Source organism: Meleagris gallopavo, chromosome 1, assembly GCF_905368555.1.
Source record: "Meleagris gallopavo chromosome 1, MGAL_WU_HG_1.1, whole genome shotgun sequence".
Classification (NCBI taxonomy): domain Eukaryota; kingdom Metazoa; phylum Chordata; class Aves; order Galliformes; family Phasianidae; genus Meleagris; species Meleagris gallopavo.
In genome coordinates, this window is record NC_139404.1 from 180,686,958 (window position 1) to 180,708,909 (window position 21,952).

The 21,952-nt window shown below is 37.8% G+C and overlaps 1 protein-coding gene across 2 annotated transcripts in view; it reads left to right on the forward strand.

Annotated features, from left to right (window-relative positions):
* TRPC6 (transient receptor potential cation channel subfamily C member 6) overlaps nucleotides 1-19,794 on the forward strand; it is a 97,477-nt gene extending 77,683 nt beyond the window's left edge. The window contains exons 6-12 of one of the 2 annotated variants that reach the window (XM_085216318.1): nucleotides 534-761; nucleotides 3,920-4,184; nucleotides 5,894-6,089; nucleotides 8,010-8,213; nucleotides 13,034-13,117; nucleotides 14,081-14,156; nucleotides 16,762-19,794. In XM_085216318.1, coding sequence (XP_085072444.1) covers nucleotides 534-761; nucleotides 3,920-4,184; nucleotides 5,894-6,089; nucleotides 8,010-8,213; nucleotides 13,034-13,117; nucleotides 14,081-14,156; nucleotides 16,762-16,910 — 1,202 coding nt within the window. In that variant the 3' untranslated portion in view covers nucleotides 16,911-19,794. The remainder of the gene's footprint in view (nucleotides 1-533; nucleotides 762-3,919; nucleotides 4,185-5,893; nucleotides 6,090-8,009; nucleotides 8,214-13,033; nucleotides 13,118-14,080; nucleotides 14,157-16,761) is intronic. The other variant, XM_085216319.1, reaches the window with a different exon arrangement.
* The last annotated feature ends 2,158 nt before the right edge of the window (nucleotides 19,795-21,952 follow it).

The following is a 21,952-nucleotide window of genomic DNA, read 5'->3' on the forward strand; positions in this document are numbered from 1 at the left end:
ATTTGCTCAGTAAAAAAGATGCCATAAATGATACTATATTCCCAGATTTAATTTTAGAGTTATTATTTAATAATTAATATTAGGAGTCAATCAGATACTTTTCCTGTTCACAAAGCATTAGGTAAGATTCTTAGCTGCATGCTCATTTGTCATACAGGGTCCTCTGCAAATGAGAATATGTGAGTTCTGCTACTAGTTCTGCTACAGTTATATGATCATGCCACAACATTTCTGCTCTTTCTGTGTTCATAACAGATGGACAACTCACTTCCCATTCTTTTATTTGAAAGCTTTTGGAGTAGAATAGGCAAAAGCAGTATGAGAGATTATTATTATTACGCACGTGAGGAGGAAGTACTGACATATATATGAGTGAACATGTACAAAAATTTTAGTTTCTATTCAAGCTCCCAAAGATCAAAATGGTTTTGATATGATTGCAACAAAGGATATACCCTGTACATAATAAAATATCATATAAAATGAACATGAAGTTAAAAGAATACATTGCTTTTTCTGTTCTGTTTTACTAGGCATGATATGGTCTGAATGTAAAGAAATTTGGTCTCAAGGTCCAAAGGAATATCTTTTTGAATTATGGAATATGCTTGATTTTGGTATGTTAGCAATTTTTGCAGCATCATTCATAGCAAGGTTTATGGCATTTTGGCACGCGTCCAGAGCCCAGAACCTGGTTGATACAAATATGAAAGATCTGTCAAGTCCAACACTGGAGCCCAACATAAAATACTACACCTTAGGTGAGTTGAACACATTTGGTTAAAATTTATTGATAGATTTTCTGTTAATTAGTACATTAAGGCAGAAATGGATATTGGGGTGCTAGTCAACAGCTGGCTGAATGTGAACCAGAAGTGTTTTGAGGTGGCCAAGGTTAATGGTATTCTGGCTTGTAACAGGAATAGGGCAGCCAGTATGAGCAGGGAGGTGATCATCCCTCTGTACTTGTCACTGGCATAGCCACATCTCAAGGGCTGAGTTCATTTTTGGGACCATCATTACAGGAAAGACATCGAGGCCCTGGAGCATGTCCAAAGAAGGGCAATGAAGCTGTGAAGGGTCTGAAACACAAATCTTTGAAAGAGTGTTCAGCTGATGGAATGGGTTGCCCAGAGAGGTGATTAAGTCACTGTCCCTCTGTGTTCAAGAAACATGTATGTATGGCACTGAAGGACATGATGTATGATGTATGGTGAAGGGTATGGTGAAGTTGGGTTGACGGTTGGACTCCATGATCTTAGAGGTCTTTTCCAACCTTGATGATTATATCATTCTATGATTTTATGATTTTATGATCAGTTCCACAATGTACTTGTTAAAGAAATTCTGATCTGTGCTTTTCTCATCCCTACTGTACTCATATGTCTTCTGGGGAACAATTCTAGACATCAAGCACTAAAATAATCTGAATTCAGAAATTTTACATTATTTTAATCCTGGTCATTTAATCTTTTCAGTCACACGATGTTATCCTGCGAACATTTCTATTGGGACAACTGAGAATGAGATTTATGCAATTTAACAAAGGGTTTGCTAAGCAATGAGATGCATTTCTTTTGCCAACATAAGTAATGTATTTTTAACTACAGTTGAATACTTTTCCCAGAGACTCTATTATATTATTTTAATATTTTTAATATTTCAATAAGAAATGAACTTGTTAGTAAACTTCTTGTCACATATGAGAGTGAGTAGAAACTATTTTGCACAAATTAGAAAAGATTTTTATTTGTTTATTTGTGTTCACAATCAATAACACCACATCTCTCTTCCTTGTATTAGATATTCTTTTCTGGATTTCAAATTACATCACTTTTTGACATTTTAATGTACCCAGTATTTTTCCTGACAAGGTTACATTTCTTCATCATCCAGACTGTGGAAAAAAAGACTAATAATATTTATTTTGAAACCCAGTAAATTATAGTTTTCTAAATTTTTGCTGAGAAGTTACAAAATTTCACCTAAGTTACAAAGGCAAATTAAATTTCAATTCCATTTTAGATAACACCTATTTGAAGAACTTGCAAACATTATGTTTACAGCTTCTGGATATGACAAGCACAAGTCTTTATCTCATTTATGCTGTATGATATTTTACCACCCCCGGGAAGGCAGCTCCTGTTGAAAAGAAGTTGCAGCTTTATTTTGCACTTGAGCAGTGCTGAGCAATTTTTTAAGTATATGTGTGTACACTTAAGCCTGTTTGGAAAATACCTAAGTGTGGTAAAATTCTGTCTATGGTAATAATGGATATGTGGTAACAGCCCATTAGGAGACCTGGAAAACTACTAACCCAACATCTTCCATCTTTGCTTTCAATTATTCACAAAAACTGAGGTAAAGCTTACACAGCTATGTCTGTTTATAGCAAAAAGGGACAGTATTCTGTTATACAGATTAAAAATACAGATAATTCATAATACACCATGTTTATACAGATTTCTAGGCATTTACAGTGAGTAGCTCAGTGAACAAAATAATCCGCACATACCCACAAGAAGCACACAGCAGCTAAGAAATGGAATGATTGTACTGACTCTTGCTATGTCTAAAACCACAGTCATTCATTTCATTGTCGTGACGTGAATATGGGCATGGCAGTCAGTTCCTTGAAGAATAACATTTTTGGACATACAGAAGACATTTTGAAGCATTGTTGCTCAGCATCATTGAGAATGGATAAAATATAAGGCTGTTCAAATAACTGACTTGTATTAAATAGTTATTTGTTAGTTAAAAGCCCAGAATAGTACTTTACCAGTAAGTCAGTGATTGCCTTCATTTCTGTATAAATTATTTATTTTCTACAATGACTACACTCTGCTGGGATGTATGAAATCCATGCCAGGTTAACCTCTTCTTTTTCTCTGAAGCATAATTGTGAATTGAACTTAAGCCATCTGAACTTAAGTATCCTGAGGATATTGCTTTGAGTTTCTCATTCTGATATTTTTCTACAAAGATTTATTTAAATACAAACTTGAATGTTCCCCCACTTCAGATGAGTATGTTTCCTATCAAATGGCAATACCACATTCACTTGATCATAGAATTAAAGCACCATAGCATCACAGAATCATGGAATCATAGAATGGCTTGGGTTGGAAAGGACCTTAAAGATCAAATAATTCCAACCTTGTGTCATGGGCAGGGTTGTCACTCACTGATTCAGAGAACGTTCAAGTAACTTACACAACTGGATTTGCTTCAGAAGAAGGGTTTAGTAGATATGATGATAGAAAAACTGAACTTTACTTAAATTCAGTAGGAGATTGGGAAAGTCCAAAACAGTCCAAGAAAAGTACTTTAGTGACCTTACATACTGTTTAATTTGCTTGTCTTTCATTTATAATCAATGGAGATCTATTAAGTACAGTAAGTAGAGCCAGTATCTTACCTCTACTTCAATCTTAATGAAGTACCTTCCTTTCTAACACTTTTATTTCTGGTGACATGTAAGGTATTCACTGAGCACTGTGAAGTACTGTACAACCACCACTAGCACTATTTGAGCAGTTATACACGGCACACTGAAGCCAGATGAATAACTAAGTATTCACAGCTCTTGGTGACTTCACTTACAGGAGGACATCGGTTTTCTATGTGGTTTTTAAGTTCAAAAGGGTAAAAAATAACTGCTCCTTACTTTCAGTCAGCAAAGTTTTATACTTTTTTTACTAATGAAAATAGCTGAAAATTCATGATGCAATGTACAGTGAAGGAAAAAATAAAATGTAGGTTGTACCTTGACCATTCAAAATATGCATTGCTCCATTGAATTCAGATCCAATTTGCAATGACTCCGGTTCATCGTTAAGCACCTAAAAGCAGCACTTCAGTGAATATCCTAGGGTGAACTTCAAAATGCTAACAGAAATTCTCCTTTCATTTCTAGCCAGAATCAACTGGGATCCATCAGATCCACAAATCATATCTGAAGGCCTGTATGCAATTGCAGTAGTGCTGAGTTTCTCCAGAATAGCCTATATCTTACCAGCCAACGAAAGCTTTGGGCCACTGCAGATATCACTTGGCAGAACTGTGAAAGATATCTTCAAGTTCATGGTGATATTTATCATGGTGTTTGTAGCTTTCATGATAGGAATGTTTAATCTCTACTCCTACTATCTGGGAGCGAAACAAAATGAAGCATTTACAACGTAAGTACAACTGATTAAACTTTAATGATTGTGGGCTGTTTTTTAGAGGAAAGATGGTTGCTTGCATTGTATATATTACATTTACTAATTGTTGCATAAGTTTATAATTGTTTTTAAAAATCACTTTGTGTTGGATTAAGTAGTTATTTTCTCTCTTGTATGTTAATGGATGAGCTCTTTATCCTGGGCCTGCAGGACAGATCCTGCTGTGAGGACAGTCAGCATTACAACTTCAAAGCACAGCATGGTGGCTCCTTGCAGCATGTAGGAGCTGGTTCCTCAGTCAGCTGCCCCTGTCCTCTCACTGAAGCAGGCTGATCACTACAATGTGATACGCACTATAAAATACTTCTCATTTAATTCAGGCAGTTCTGTATATTCTTTCTGGCCAAAGGTCTAAGCCATCTGTCTCTCCGTAGTTTCCTATGGCAACAGATTGTTCTATCTTGGGAGGAAAAAGTACACTTCTGTTATTCCATTATTCTTTCTTCTTTTCCACCATTTACTTTCTATCTCAGGACTTATTTGGTGTAAATTTGTTATGACATCTTATTTCTAACTGTGATTTTAAGATAAAATTCACTTGAATGAAAACTCATTCTTTTCCATGCCCATTTCATTTTGGACTGTCATGGTATTCAAGCTGTAGCAATTACAAAGTATATGCAGCCAAGAAACAAACTTGGCCAAAATGGAAAATTTTTTTACTAATTTTCTTCTTATTATTAGTTCACACAATAGATAAAATATCTAAAACTTCAATTCTCAGATAGAGTGCTGATAGAATATTATATACAGAGAGGTAGATTCACAATTAAAAATTATGAATTTAATTTTTTTCCTTAACGACAGTGCAATAAAATCCAAAATGTGCTTTGCAATGCTACTGCATCCAGGTCACTGGAAAATAAGATTTATTCATCAAAGCAAGAGGAAATGCATCTACAGAGGAGTGAAGAGAAGAATAGATGCCCCAGATATTTGGATTTATGTCTATGTCTATATATAATATATATTTAATATATCATATACATTCCCTCCCTCTCTCTGTATGTATGTATGTATATATATATATATATATATATATATAAAGGAGGAATAGTAACCTGAAAAAAAATATATAAAACAGAAAATCAGAGTCACCACACCATGGCTTATTATCTCTACCCTGCATCTCTGGGAATAGTAAAAGCTCAGCTTCAGTATTTCAGTGTAAAAGACACCTTTTTTGAAGAGTACTGCTTTGCAGTCAGAGAAGCTGACATCACAGTTTCAGAATACCATTCATATTAATAGTATTAATTAACACCAATTTTTACCATTACAAACTGTTCATGCAATTGTAATGAAGCATGCAAAGGTTAGTAATTTTTGTTATTTATGTTAACATTACAGGCAAGTATGTAGCATGTAGAATAAAGTTTACAGTGAATCACTGTAATATTCTTTTGAGGCTGTGCATATAATTCCTAAACTGAATCATTTTTTTTACTGTCATTCTTAAACATTAGGAATGATATTACATTATAGAACAGCATATACATATAAAATTAGCTAGTTAACTTTTTCTGCATAATATTATGGTGGAGAAGATGCACATTGTGTTAACAGAAAATTTTATACTCTGTATAAAAACAGTTGCTGGCAATTTGTACAAAAAGGCTCTACAGTTCTTCATTAATGTGCGTGTGTTCAATTTTTCCTTTTAGTGTTGAAGAAAGTTTCAAGACATTGTTCTGGGCTATATTTGGACTGTCAGAAGTTAAATCAGTTGTTATCAATTATAAACACAAGTTCATTGAAAATATTGGCTACGTTCTTTATGGAGTCTATAATGTTACCATGGTCATTGTCTTACTGAATATGCTTATTGCCATGATTAACAGCTCATTTCAGGAAATTGAGGTAAAAATTCCATTTGTTATGAAATAGTTTTACATCTGGGTGTCTACATCTCCTGGAAATGCTACCTAGTTGTCATCTTATATAAGAAAAATAACATAGGATTTTGGAATGTATCATTCAAAAATATTAATTCCAACATTCATTTTTATTATAAAATACCTGGAAATTGCTCAGCTGTTTGTGCTTGAAGTAAGAACTAGACTGGACCAAGGAACTGCTACAGAACTGTCTTAGGGTCCTAAAAAGGATACGCTGTATTGTGTGGCTTAGTAAATCTTCCCTACACCTTGTTTGTTGTTACTATTTGAGTAGTGAATAGTGTCCTTCTTGCTACAAGGATGTTTTCATTCCTATGCCTTGACCTTGCCAGTCTAGAACATACTGTTTCCTTCTTTACTTTAAACAACCTTCTTTAGTCCTCTGCAGTGAACAAAACTTTATCTGACAAAGTAAACAGCACAGCTACTGACAATCAGCATGAACCTTTGCACGCCATACACTAGAAAGATCTAAATAATTATCATTGCTTTGAAAAAAAGAAGCAGTTCTCCAGAAGCTAGCCCATCCCAGCCTTTTCCAGGTGTTGCTTTGCTACAAAGCAGCATGCTCAGGTTGTTAGATGCTGATCTGATCCCAGGATCTGGGCTCTGGCTTGAGGTCACAGCCTAAGCAAGAGGAGCACACATTCTCTAGGGAGGTTCAGATTTTTCTGACTAAGAAGACCACAGAACAAACAGTCAGGTTCAGAGCAATAAAACCCAGAATGTTATCCATAAGCATGAATAGAATAGAAAATGAATAGAAACAACTTCTAAAACCAGATACAGCTATATAGAGTCACGTCCTTGGGCTTGACCTCATTTCTTTCTGCAGAATGGACTTCTCTTGAGTTTTTCTCTTGAACTCTACAGAGAAAGACTTGGGTGTCCTGGTGGTCTAGAGGTTGACCATGAGCTGACAGTGTGCCCACATGGCCAAAGGGTGAATGGGCACAAACTGAAACAAGGAAAGTTCCATCTGAACTTGAAAAACTTAGGTACTTTGAGGGTGACAGAGCACTGAGTCAAATTGACTGAAGAGGCATGGAGTTGTCTTTTCTGGAGATATTTAAAACCACCCCAGACACTTTCCTCTACAACCTGCTGTAGGGGACTGGCCTTAGCAGGGGGGTTGGATTAGGTGATCCGCAGAGATTCGCTTCCAACTCCTACAATTCTGTGATTTACACAAAGGAGAAAAATAAGTGTTTTGACCATTATAAATGTTAGACATAAATTGTGGTGATGATAGCATACCTGATTTAATCACATTTTTAAGTATGTGGAAGGAATTCAGGAAGAATCCCCTAATCTTTCATAGGCTCATGTTTAAAGTAGTAAAATTCTTAGTTAAAATTTTGATACTATTTCTTCTTCATAAAGAAAGTAATAGGTTAAAGACCTGCAAAATAAGAAATCAGAAGTCATTTTCTCATTGAGCATTTTATGTTTCTGTTAACATAGTAATGTTAAATGAAAAAGAAAAATCCTAAGTACAACAGAGTCCCAAGCAAATGACTATTCAGTCAAGCGCAAGAGTATGAAGTTGAATGTTGCCATGTTCTCATTAGGCATTGTGCTGTGTATTCTTAATTCTTATTATTCCCTTAGCGCGGGCAAAAAGTCTTTGTGATACTGTAATGCAGAATATTAGCACTCATTCTGCATTAACCAATGTCTAAATCAAAACTCCTTAGTTCTTCTGAAATTGCATTATTTTAAATGTATTGATAACAGTTAAATTCATTTACATGTGATTTTCACATATTATAATCAAGCTCTTGATCTGTTAGAAATTAAATTCAGCCAACTGCATTCAAAGCACACAACATTATCTAGAGCATCTTCAATACATATTAATAGTAATGTTTCTGTTTTTCAGGATGATGCTGATGTAGAGTGGAAATTTGCAAGGGCTAAACTTTGGTTTTCTTACTTTGAAGAAGGGAGGACTCTGCCAGTACCCTTCAACTTAGTGCCAAGTCCAAAATCTTTGCTGTATCTCTTACTCAGACTCAAAAAATGGATCACTAAACCATTTATGTGCCAAAAGAAAAGCTTCCAGGAAGATGCAGAGATGAACAAGGTAATTTTATAGTACATATACTGACTACTAATTTCACAAGATAAAAACAATTTTAAGTTTTCATTATCAGTGTTGATCATTTTTTTCTGATGAAACTCCTGATCTTCTTCATCCAGACTGAAATCAGTCACTGGGTACAGGCTGAAATTCTTTCTTTGTTTTTTAATATGAATATTTGTCTACTTCTATAATCAGTTAAGTTCCAAAATAACATTGTAAATGTACAGTTCTTCCTGCTTTCTGTCACAGAATCAGAAAATACTCATCAGTGTCTGATCCAACTGCCTCCTCAGTTCTGAGGTCAGACCAGGCTGCTTAGGACTTCATCTAGTCTAGTCTTGAAAACCTCCAAGGACAGAGATAACACAACCTGGCTGGGCAGTGTTCCATCCAGGATGAAACTCTCTTTTTTCAGGCTGAACAAGCCCAGCTTCTTTAGTCTCTTCTGATAGGGAAAGTGATTTAGCCCCCACCATCTCTGAGGTCCAGCCTGACGGGTGCACACCAACACTTCCTCTGACACCTGGTCATTGGTGAAGATACTGGGAACCAATAATGAACGTCGTCCCTCAAGGGTCCATACTTGTACCAATGCCACATGATATCTTCGTCTATGACATAGATAGCGGGATCAAGTGCACCCTCAGCAAGTTTGCAGATAACACCAAGCTGAGTGCTGCAGTTGAAATGCAAGAAGGAAGGAGTATCCTCCAGAGCGACCTGAGTAGGCTTGGAAAATGGGCACTCTTTAAGTTCATAAAGCTCAAATCCAAAGTCCTGCATCTGGGCCAGAGCAGTTTGCAATGTCAGTACTATCAACCAAGAATAGATTGAGAACAGCCCTGCAGAGGACTTGGGATTACTGGTGGTTGAAAAATCGGAAATGAGCTGACAGTATGCGCTTGTAGCCCAGATAGTCAGTAGTATCCTGTGGCACATGAGGCATGGCTAAACCATCCTGTGATTTATAGATTCATAGATTCTGTGTTAAAAACTGGAAGCCCCATGACAAGAACCCTTACTACTCTCTGACTAAAACTACCCAGCCAGAGTTTTGCCCACAACATTCTAATGTTGGTAAAATATATTCTTGAGTACAGTGTTAAAATCACAGAATCAAAGAATCTTTTGAGTTGTAAGAGACCCTTAAAGGTCATCTAGTTCAACTCCCCTGTGATGAATAGGGACATCTACAGCTGGATCAAGTTGCTCAGAGACCAGCCTGACCTTAAATCTCTCCAAATGTATCCAAAACCTCTCTGTTCCAGTGCCTTACCACCATTACTGTAAAAAACTTGCTTATATCCAATCTAAACCCCCCTTATTTGAGTTTGAAACCATTTCCTCTTCCTTCATTTCCCAACACACCCTGCTAAAGGGTCTGTCCCCTTCCTTCTTACATCCTCCCTTTAGATACTGAAAGGCCACTCTCAGATCTCCCCATAGCTGTTTGTTCTCCAGGCTGAACTGCTCCAGCTCTCAGTCTGTCCTCATAGGAGATGTGTTCCATCCTTTGAATCATTTTTGTGGTCCTCCTCTAGACGTGCTCCAACATCTCCGTGTCTCTCCTGTACTGAGAACTCCACATCTGGATGCAGTGCTCCAGGTGAGGCCTCACCAGTGCAGAGCAGAGGGGCAGGATCACCTCTTTTGCCCTACTGGCCACACTTCTTTCAATGCAGCCCAGAGTACGGTTGGCTCTCTGGGCTGCGAGGGCACTGCTCGCTCTTGTCCAGCTTACCATTCCCTCCTACCCCAAGTCCTTTTTGGCAGGGCTGTGCTCCATCCTTTTGTCCACTACCGTGTACTGATAGCGGGGGTGGCCACGAACCAGGTGAAGGACATTGCACTTGGAATGTCCTTCCAAGGACATTGTTGAACTTCATGAGATTCACCTGAGATCACTGCTTGAGCCTGTAACAACCTTGCTAAAGTAAAGATAGATTACATCCCCAGCTCTTCCTTCATCTGCAAATCCAGTCATTTTATCACAGAGAGCCATCTGGAGTGTCAGGAAGATTTTAGCCTTCATAAATCCACACTTACTGTTCCCATGCTTCTCCATGTACCCAGAAATGTTCTCCAAGAGAACTCAATCCATTATTTTTCCAGTTATCAAAGTGAGGCTGAGTGGCCTGTGGTTGCCAAGATCATCATTTTGGGTTCTTCTGAAGATGAGTTTGACATCTGTCTTTCTTCGGAGACCTCTCCCAGTCTCCATGATCTTTTTGTCATCTTTGCAAGGACTCCATTTCCTCTCAGCATCCATGTTTGCAGCCTATCAGATCTAACAAACATGCCTAGGCCAAGCTCTCTCATCTTGCCCCTGATTCAACTCTCAGCCTGTTCTTGGAACCCCTCATCAAAGCCCTTCTCTAAGCACAGTGCCCTAGTAGGCTAATGGTGAAGTCTGAAGGAAGGAAAGCACCAAATCCCTCAGCTCTGCTGTCACTAACCAGCCTGCTCCACTGAGCCACAGACCCACTTTTTCCCTGTTCAGCCTTTTCCTGCTATTTCAGCAGTAGAAGCTCTTCTCATTGCCCTTGCAGATGTCAGCTTGAGGTGAGTTTTGGCTTTCCTAATGCCTCCCTCATGCACTTGGGCAGTGTTTTGAATTCTCTTTTGCAGCCTGTCTCTAAGCCTGTTTCCACCAAGAAAGCAGTTTGATTTTATTCTAAAGCATTCTGATATTTGTTTTATACAAGTGTAGTAAAAAGCACTTGAGTAGATTCATAGCTGTATATAACAGGCTTGTTTAAAGAGTTTATAGTCAGTCTATTTTTCTTGCAGTGGTTTGGATAAATTAATTGCATGAGGGGAACGTAGGGTTTTAGGTGGAGGTGGAAGTCTAAAGACTAACACTGTTATAATGCATTGTGGAAGAAAACTTTGTAAGCAACCAATGAGACTTAATATGTAGAAAGATGAGCATATGGCAACAGACACTTATAAAAAAAGTAAATGAGTTACGAGTTTGTTATCTTGATAGAATCAAGTATATCCCTTATGAAACTTTTTAAAGTGGGTTAAAATATGTAGCAGACTGAGCAGAGGCCTGTTCAAGGTCAGTAATTTTTGAGATGGTGGCTATTGTTTAGCAGAACAGAGTTCAGTAAAGAAATTACATGCCTCTGTGGGTTCTTAGCCAGTCTGACAAGCACTTCTTTCATAACAGCTGAAGAGTAGAAGTGAAAAGAAATTCATTACAATCCTAGAAGGAAAACATGGAGCTACAGTGTGCCTCTGGCAAGCCCCTGCCTCTGGTTAAGTTCATAATGGCTTATAAAAGCAAACACAGATGTTACAAACACTGCCACCAAAGGCAGCCTTGTTTTTAATTTCAGATGTCTCATGTGCTACAGGTAAATCTTCTAGCATTTCACAGATTTTATGGAATATTCTGAGTTTGATGGGACCCACAAAGATCAGTGGAGTCCAACTCTTGGCTTCACACAGCACCATCCAGAAGTCAAACCCTGTATCTGAGAGCATTGTCCAAATGCTCCTTGAGCTCCAGAAGCGTAAGACCACGTCCACTGCCCCGGGGAACCTGTTCTGTGCCCAACCACTTTCTGGCAGAGAATCTTTTCCCAGTCCTCAGGCAGACCCTCCCCTGTCACAGCCCCATGATTCCCTCAACATTTTTTCAAGGTTTTAGTGACTCAGCATTTTTAAAGCTTTTCATTAAGCTTGGTAAAAGTTGATTTCACCACTGCATTGAATTTCAAGTACTACTAGAGAAAGTTGACGTGAGAAGCAAGTTTAAAGAAGAATTTTTTTTCTAAGAGCAATGGCATATATGCTACATTTCTTTCACACAACACACCTGGAGTGATGGAAACTTATTTTTGATAGTTTTTATCATTAGTGTATTTAAATTACTTTTGCTTCTGTCTTCTGTTACTTTTGTGCAAATTTTTAATTGATATTTCCTTAAAAACATGTACTAGTTCACTAATTTATGCGACAAGCTGAATTCATTACGGTAGTAGAATTTTTTAGGAGAGGAAAAAGCCATAGGGAGGACGCTTAACAAATCAGTGTAAAAATGGAGTTACATGGAAATCTTGGCAGTTTCTGCCACCAAGTGGTCAGTAAGCAGAGTGCAATCAATGCATAGTGTATGAAGCACACAAATGTGCTTTTTACAGGGAAAGCAAACTCTTCGTTTTATTCTACAACATTATTTCCAGAAATTGTTCATTGGGAAACCAGGAGCTGAAGAAGCAGGAAAGTGTTTTTTTCTCTTTTATTCTAATAATAAAGGTGACGTTCAGAAGAATATGTATTAGTTTTCAAACTCTGAAAAACAGTGATTATACAATGATGTGCACACACTAGCCAACGTTTTTGTTATAAATCACATCATTTAAGTTACAACGTATTAGATAAACTTATGTTTTCCAATATATATTCAAAGCATTTAAGGTATCTTTATTCAAGCAAGAAATTGCAACATTAGCTTTTTATACATCTTTAGTTCAGTTTCTATCTGAATTCAACTTAGTATGTTAGATATAAATAATAATTATACACTATATATCTCTCTATGTATTGTATAATTGTTTTTGCTTATTTAAAATACGCATAATCCAAAGAAGACCTCTCAGTTTCTCCCTATCCTACAGCACAATCTGGAAGGGCTTGTTTTAGCCCCTGTGATGGAATTCTGCACAGGTATGAAGACTGCCACAGTAGTTTCATACTCCTAGAACTGGGCTCAACAGTTAATGTTTTATCATACAGTATCTGTGCGAAGTAATTTAACTTAGCATTGTACATTTATTTATTTTCTCTTATAAGTAATGTTTCCATTTCAGCTCGGTCAAAGGAAGCAATCAAGTATAAGAACTTCTGATGAAATCCATTTAAATAGTTTAAACAATCCTCCAAGACAATATCAGGTAAAAAGCACTTTAATTTTCTATACAGTCAAGAAGTTGTGCAGATCAGACTGAGAGCATGAAGACAGTCTGAATTTATGCCAAACAACATGAGTTGGGAACAAATCCATAGACTTTGTGTAGGTCAGAAATAAATGCAGTAATTTAGATACATTAAAATGTAAGGTTTGTTTTGTTTGTTTTGTTTTGTCTTTGTGCAATATTTTACAGTGTTTGAAAATATCTTTATTTTTAGACACAGGTTGAGTTTTCAACTCCCTCAACTGCACAGTACAAACTAAGAAAACCTAGAACACAAAGGGGAATGGGAATTGGAATGGTTTTAAACTATGACAGAGGAGGTTTAGATTAGATGTTAGGATGTTTTTGACACAGAGGGTGGTGACACACTGGAACAGGTTGCCCAAAGAGGCTGTGGATGCCCCATCCCTGGAGGCATTCATGACCAGGCTGGATGTGGCTCTGGGCAGCCTGGTCTGGTGGTTGGTGACCCTGCACATAGCAGGGAGGTTGAAACTAGATGATCATTGTGGTCCTTTTCAACCCAGGCCATTCTATGATTCTATGACTGTAAAAGAAATGCAAGAAACACCTGATCTGTCTGCTGAAGCAACTTAGCTTATTGTGTTGTGTTTCTATATTCTTATACCTCAAAGACAGGAGATATCTTCCAGCCTTTATGCTTTCATTAGTCTCTTTATTTTTTGTCTCCTGATAATCTTATGTCAAGACCTACAAGATCATCCAGTCCAACCATCCACCTATCACCAATAGCTCTCACTAAACCATGTACTTCAACACAAAATCCAAACGTTCCTTGAACACCTCCAGGGTTGGTGACTCCACCACCTCCCTGGGCAACTCATTCCACTGCCTGACCACTCTTTCAAACAAATAGTATTTCCTAACATCCAGCCTGAAAGCAAGTAAGAAAACTTTTTTTTTTAACTTTCTTCTTTGCAGAAAATAATGAAGCGTCTGATTAAAAGATATGTACTGAAAGCTCAGATAGATAAGGAAAGTGATGAAGTCAATGAAGGTGAGTATGTTGATGAATTACATTTACCTCTAGTCAGAGAATCAAAACAAACTAATTAAAGTTTGCCACTTGAAAAAATATTCCCCAAATACTTACTCCACTTGACATATTTACAAGTGCAATATGTAAAACTAACATTACACTGAAGTTAAGAAGAGATGTGGCTTTCTGATTCTCCTCTCCCATCAGGAAATATTGTGGCAAGAGGGCTCCGAGCTCTCTTGCTGGCAGGCCAAGAGAGACGCAGACACCTTTGCTGGTGCAGAATGAAGGACGAAGGACGTTTATTGTAGGTGCTTACAACCTTTTATACCTGCACAACAACAATTAGTTGTTGTCATTTTATAGCAAATACTGTTTTCTAATTTAGAATTCAGACATAGCACAACTTTCAAACATACTTTCAATGTTGTTAGGCCTATCTTAAAATTTTCTGGAGCACTGAACAACTGCTTCAACGGCTAAAAGGTTCAGAAAAATACACTGCAAAAATGCCGACAGCTGGAATGAGTGCGAGTCCAAACACAAGCATTCGTCATAGCAGCAGCTTTCCGCAGCTCCAGCTCCCACACGACACGCTGATGACCACCAAGCTTGGAGCTTTGATTATCCTTCTCTCGCGGTGGTCAATGAGCCATAGGCTCAGGGTCTGCAAACTTTGCTTCAAGTTGCTGAGCTCCGATAGCTTCCATTCCAGCGCCTTCTGTTGTGCAAATTCCTTAGTAATGGAATTCTTTACGGCAAACAGCATCTTTTCAAAGTCAGTGTTCACGTTTTCAATAGCTAGCTGTCGAAATACAAGAGCTCTCTTCTGCTCATTATCAACCTGTTTTTCCAACGAGTTCTTAAGCCCATTCAGAAATGTCATATACGGTTCTTGGGACTGTTGCTTCATACTAACAAAATACTGCCTCTGCTTTCCAGCCTCCAGTACAGCTCGGAGAGCATGCATTGCCAAATGCTTAACTTGTAACCCCTCTGCAGCAATTAGCACCCGTTGCCCTGGGGTGGAGAAATCTCCCTCCCGCATGAAGGCACTCACATCTACAGCCCAAAGCAGGTTTCTCCACTACAGCAACAAGTTTTCAGTTGCCTGACTCTGTGCCACCCCCCTCCATTTCTATTCCCACATGGTGTTCGCAGCCTCTCACCGCAGCTCTTGTCCTGGGGCCACAATGAAAAGGAAAGCCCTCAACATATCCGTGTCTCCGGCTTTCCTGGCCTTCCTCCGAATAAGCGTCCACGTACAATGTGGATCGAAGAGAAACAGATCCAGCTCTTCCTTAAGGTCTATCAGGCCAGGATCAAAAAGATCATCAGAATCTTCGGGAGGGGAGGCAGCGAGGACCCCCTGCAGCAGTGGTAATGAAGGAGCTGATGGCACAGCGGGTGAACCCAACGAGAAGCCAGTGGCTCCTTCACCCTCAGATGAACTGGGGGCAGCCAATGATGAGTCATGAGTATGACTTTTTAAAGCTTCAAAATTTTTTCTCAAGGTTTTTAGCAACATGGACACCATCCCATCACCTCTAGTGGATGTGTCCCACAATTTTACTAGGACATTTTTCGGTTCACATGTCATTTTGTTCCCCATGTTATGCAATCGCTTACCTTTGTCCAGCGAAGAGCAATTGGCTGGGGACGGTAAGACTTCTCTCAGTCTTGCGTTTCTTTCAGTAGGATAGGGCTTCTTCCACCCCGACACCTCTCTGTAGGGCTTCTTTCAGCCCTTTCTCTCTAGAGCTTCTTTCAGCTCCTTTTTTCTCTATAGCATCAGCAAGACACCTTGCTGGTGCAGAACAAAGGAAGAAGGATATTTATTGTAGGTGCTTACAACCTTTTATACCCCCGCAACAACTGGTTACGTGTAAGAGCTAGGCACCTTGTGTGTGTTTACATCTGGCTCAAGTTATTACTAAGCTTTTTTAGTCATTAGAAAGAAAATGATTTTCTTTATCTCACAAAATATCACCACTCTGGCACTGTCCTAGGAAGAGTGATGCCATGTCTAGTAGTATAGACCATACATTTCCTGTACTGGAGCTGATTTATGCAGTGGCTGGTTTGGGGCACTCCCCTGTGGATATGTGTTCTTATTAGGGATATATGCATGAGAATACATATACATATACATACTTTTGTGTGTGTTTGTATGTGCGGTCTATTAGCTGAAATCAGCTGGTATGTGCACTTAGCAGAAATGTTCACCTTTGTTTGCACACATCTGATGCTGGAAAGGCACTTAATGCAGAAGGAAAAGTAGAGGACATTTCTTCTGAGTAGCGAGAGGCCAGGACAACTCAGGCACACAGTCTGGGTGATTTCTCTTACAGGAGAGTAGCTCAGCAACTTCCATGTGAAGGATCATTAAGGTTTTGTGAACTGATCTGAACTCTCACACTCCTGCCTTTCGGTTTGTTTATTTCTTGAACTGCTTTTTTGTATTCCTATCCATAACCCAACATTCATCAATGGCCTACAGAACACCCACACACTTCTGGTTCAGTGAAGAAATCCAGAGAAAAGCCATGATGACTGAGAGGTGTATGATATGTTATTCTGTCCTTCCTTTCTTAATAGTATGACCTTCTAATGTCTGTTACAGGTGAACTGAAGGAGATTAAACAGGACATTTCAAGTCTCCGGTATGAACTCCTTGAGGAAAAATCTCAAAATTCAGAAGATTTGGCAGAACTTATAAGGAAACTTGGGGAAAAACTGTCAATCAACTCTAAAGAAGAAAGCAAGAGATAACCAAACATTTATGAAATGCAACAGAACATTAATCCACTCAAAGCCATATTTCTGTTTTTCTCAAGTCTAGCTCACATTTCTATTATGGATTCAGAAATTACATCATTCCAGTTCTTTACTGGAAATCACAGTGGCAAATCCTCTGTGGCCATGGTAAACGACTTGATATTTATTTATTCATTACCTGTTGAAGAGATAGTTTTAGATCATTTTAATATTCAATTTACCTCTTTTAGAATGTGAGTGGAATCTTAATAAGCCCAAACATGAAAGATTAAAAACATAAATCCAAACTTCTCCTACATTAACTGGTTGTTTTTCCAAATTTCAGTTAATAGACATTCATACATTTGTTTTAATGAACCAGAAGAGGAATATTCTAGTCTTTTACATATTTATGTCAAAATCTATTTAATTTTTCAAGCATTCCCAATTAGCAAAAAAAAGGAAAAAAAAAAAAAAAAAAGCTAATTGCCTTTCTTAAATATGTGCAGGATATTAAAGTAATTTATTTGAGCACCTCATTGTAAAAGGTAGGTAGCAGAATACTCAGAGGTTTTCCCTACTTACCTCTATTACTGCTGAGGTGTCCTGAAAGATGTCTAGGTTCCAATGGGAGTTTGTGCATTAAGATGGAAATATTTTTCACCAAGCTTATTGAAGAGCTGTTGCAGAGGCCTGAAGGAAATTCCTTTAATCCAAAGCACTTAATCCTTGAAGTTTTAGTCTGTTCCAAAACTCCCAACTTCTGCTTTTATGTCTTGAAGTGAACTCACAAACTTCAAGGAAATTTGAATAAGACTTATTTAAGTTTGGAAATAGTAAAATATTAGATGTGAACCCTTCGAATTTGGGGAATGTTGTGCACTGGAGATCACGATTCCTCACAGTTAAACTTGTTTAAATTGTTGAATTTTGTTCAGATATATCCACAGCAAAAGAAAACATGTTGTTCCAAAGGCATGAAATCTCATGTTTGGATGTTTTCATCCCTTGTCCTTTTTTTTGTTTGTTTGTTTGTTTGAGAATCTCCTTTGCTGTGTTTCCTAGGACTTCATCATTGAAAAGTCTTTTGCATGTCATCATCGGTGTCCAGCAATGCTTCCACCTTGCCCACTGCAATACTCCCCTGACTCTGGCTGGAGGAGAGGTAGTGTAAGCTGGTCTGGTAGTCAGTTGTGTGACTTGCCAGCTAATGCTTACATGCAGAATAGTTGGCTGTTTTCTGTTTCTCCAAGTGGATGTGGGCTAAATGCCATCTCATTTTTCCCTCAATTAATACAGTAAATAGGGTTTCTCTCTTCTAACAATCAGCAGATCTGGGATTGTTATAAGCATTTATTATGTTCCTCTTTAAGCTTGTTTAAAGAAATCAAAAGGGCTGGGAAATATTTTAACACAAACTTCAAGATGCATAGCACGCCTATAAAAACCTTGTATGCTTAGGAAACAAGGCTAGGAATGGCTTGACAGTAATTGCTTTTAAAGTAGCTTTGTGAAACTTATTTATTGTGGAATATATCGGAATGTTTCCATGTCTCTCTTTTAGACCGGAGGTATAAAAATGCTGTTTTTAATGGTTGCAGATTAGTTTCCAGCTGAATTTACTGAGAGTCCTTTCTTAAAAAACATTGGTCAAATCACTGTGTATTTTCAGGGAAAAAAAAAGACTGAATGAGAACTGATTTTGCAACCACTTACAGATACAGGGAACTGAGGGGTTCTGCCCTGCCCTGCCTGGTCAGAGTCATGCAGGTTGGTCTTCCCAGCAGTATTGACCACGAGTTGGGGGAACTTAGACTTATGCTCAGCCCATGAGGTTAGCCACTCTTGGAGCATGTGGACTCAGACACAATGAACTCAGGGTTTAGAAATCTTTAAGATCTCTTCTTCTGAGGGTGGAGAAAGGAAATGAGATTTTCAAAGGTACTAGAACAGTCTGTATTACAAATGCTGTGTGTGACTGGAAAACTATGAGCTACAGAATAGTCAGTTTAATAACTTGCCTTTGATAATTAAAAAGCATTACCTCATAACCTGCCATATTTCCTGCAGTAGTCCACAGGGAGTGCTGCAGACTCTGAGATGACTGTGCTGGTTATACATCAGCAGAGATGCTCTAGTTTCTGTGTCAGCCACTTTACAGAAACGAAGGCAGTAGGGATGGTCTGTGGTTGGAAGTCAGCGTGAAGCTATCTATCTTCACAGTCTTTTGTCTTCTAGAAGGCTTCTGTCCATCTCCTTGAGTCAGGATTGGCCGCTGATTTTGAGCTCCCACTCAATATGAATATCCGCGGCCTGGTTTTCTGAAGTAGTGAGCACATTCTGCAGCTCCAGTTAATGACCACATTAGAGACCCCACTGCACAAAGATTTTCCACTTTTAAGAAGTCTGTTGACCAGAACTCTGACTTGCAATTACAGTCAAAATTTGCTGTCACTAAGTATTTTTGTTCATTGTAATGTACAATTTGGATTTGCGGCCCAGTTCTGGATGATGGTAAAACCACCAGTCTCCATAAATGCAGTGTGAGGAAGTAGCACTTAAGGAAATGTGTAAATGTAATTTAAAATCCTGGCACTTTTAAAGGGAAGATTTTTCTTACAGAGACAAAATGGACACTGTGAATTTGTTTAAGCCCAAATTTTGACTTATCTTAAAACTATAGGATCGTAATGTATATATTGTATTTCATGAAAAAAATACATATGGATTTTTTTAATTCAATGAATATATTTTATATGTAGCTATTACTCATGGAACAATTTGTTAAATATGAAGAAGTCTAATGCCAAATGTAGTGTGACAAACATTGTAGTATTTAAAATGAGCACAATACCAAATATCTATTTCTGATCAAAAATTAAACGTACCAGACTCAAAATACCTTTGTGTTGCATTGTATGATCACGTTGGTCCATCGCTGCCTCATGCAAATACTTCAAATTGCTAGCAGTGCTACTACTACTACTACTGCAACTACAAAATTTTCTTGGAAAGTTCAAAAGCCTTGTCCTACTTGATCAGATCCAAAGTGAAATTAGCCTGCTCTGGCTAGTTGTGACTGATACTGGATGTTTCTGAAGGACCCTGCATTAAGTAACAGGCAATCTTCATCCTACATGGTTCTACTTCAGGTTTCTAGTGACAAAGGATTGACATAACTTCAGTGAGGAAGTGTTTCCAGATTTTTTTGGGGGGAATTATTAAGATAACAAAGTAGTCTTGCTACCTACTTAAGTGTTCCTTTAAATTCCTTTAAATTCACAGCTCCTGCAACAGCAGCATTCACATCCAAAACAGACCCAGTGTGAAAAAGTACTGGCTTTAGACATTTTTTCCCATTAATATATCTTAAATTTGAATTATGAGATGCAATAAGTAGAATTCATCATCTCCTAGACATTCTCCTCTTTGTTTATATGAACATTACACTAAAAATATAGGAGGCCTAAATTGTGAACAGAATAAAATAAATAAATATATAAACACAATAAATAAATAATTCTAAGACAATTCCAAAATTAACACTGCTTTGCACTGGGGTTTCTCCAATTATTTGCTTGAAACCAAATCATACTGAGCTTATTTGTCAAGATGGAACACAGATACTAGAGCGTAATAGTGTAATACAAGTTTCATGTATTCAAGTTTTTCAGAAATATGTCCTGAGTGAGAGATAAAGGATTTCATGCATAGATTCAGATATTTCATGTTAAAATCTGCTGTATTTCATCCTATTTTAGAACACTGGAAGTCAAGCCAATGAATCCTAATGGTTTTAGAAGGGGGATGCATGGGGTCATCTGATATTTTGTGCCAACTATGAAGACTTTGCACCTGAGCTCATCTAGACTTTCTTTACATGCAATGTTCAATGGCGTGATTGTGCTTCATTTGAAGATAGGCGAGTATCCTACATGAACCATATATTGGAAGTGGCTATTTCTCTCTTACTGTAAATAAGCCACTGTGTCTATTACTAACGTCTACAATGAAGCTTACAGAAATTAGCACTGCAGTACACTGTAGAGCTGTGAACCATTATAGATGATCATGTGCTTGAAGTGTTTGAATTGCTGAAGCCAGCCATTGAGAGGGGTGGGATCTCACCTGCCACCAGAAGAATCTAACCCATCCTCCAGGGATAATGTGTTGGTATGGTTCTTCTTTTCTCTGAGGCAATATTATGTTTTTTTCCTTCTTCAATAATGTAACTGTGAGTAGGCATAAATGAAAATACCCATTAACTGCATCTATGCAGGACATTACAGAAACTGCAACTTAATGTGCACTTGGTGACTAAATTCATGGTGATGAACGAGAAACTTTACAAAAAAGAGAAGTTAATTTCCTATACTTTATTACATTATGGTAAGCATCTATTTTCAGTATTATCTCTTTAAAGTCAAGTTTGCAATATACAGTTCGATCTTGGCAATGCTTCGGCTACAGCAGCTGTATCATATAATTCACTAAGAGCACTTACTCATGGCTGCAGTATCCCCAAATGAGGTTTAGTCCAATGAACTCTTGCATTTTCCTGTCATAGGTTTTCCTCAAGCCTGAAATCTGTAGCTGAACATTTTAACTAATACATTATAGACAACATAATGTGCAACTGTACTCATTCACAGAACAGAATAATTCTTGTTTTTCATGTAAATATTTAATGCTTTTTAAAAGTTCTTTAGAAAATTCCCAGTGTGAATGATATTTCTTATTTCTACACATTTGTGTTCCTCTTAAATTTTAATTTGGTCTGTGGAAGATAGAACTCATAAATCAGGAAGTTTCTCTTTGGAAAAATGAAAATGTACTTCTTAATCTCATTTAGAAAGAGAAGTTAGGGAAGGCTCAGCTCAGGACTGACTTTAAATTTCACACTCTTAGGAAGTTAGGGAATCCCGTAGGATACAGTGCTCTTCCCCAGCATATATGACCTCGAGTAGCTCAAAATATTGCAATTGCTTTATTTCTTCTGTTGTCACAATCAGGGTCCTGTTCGTCTTTCTGTTTTTGTCACCATCCTTAGTGTGACA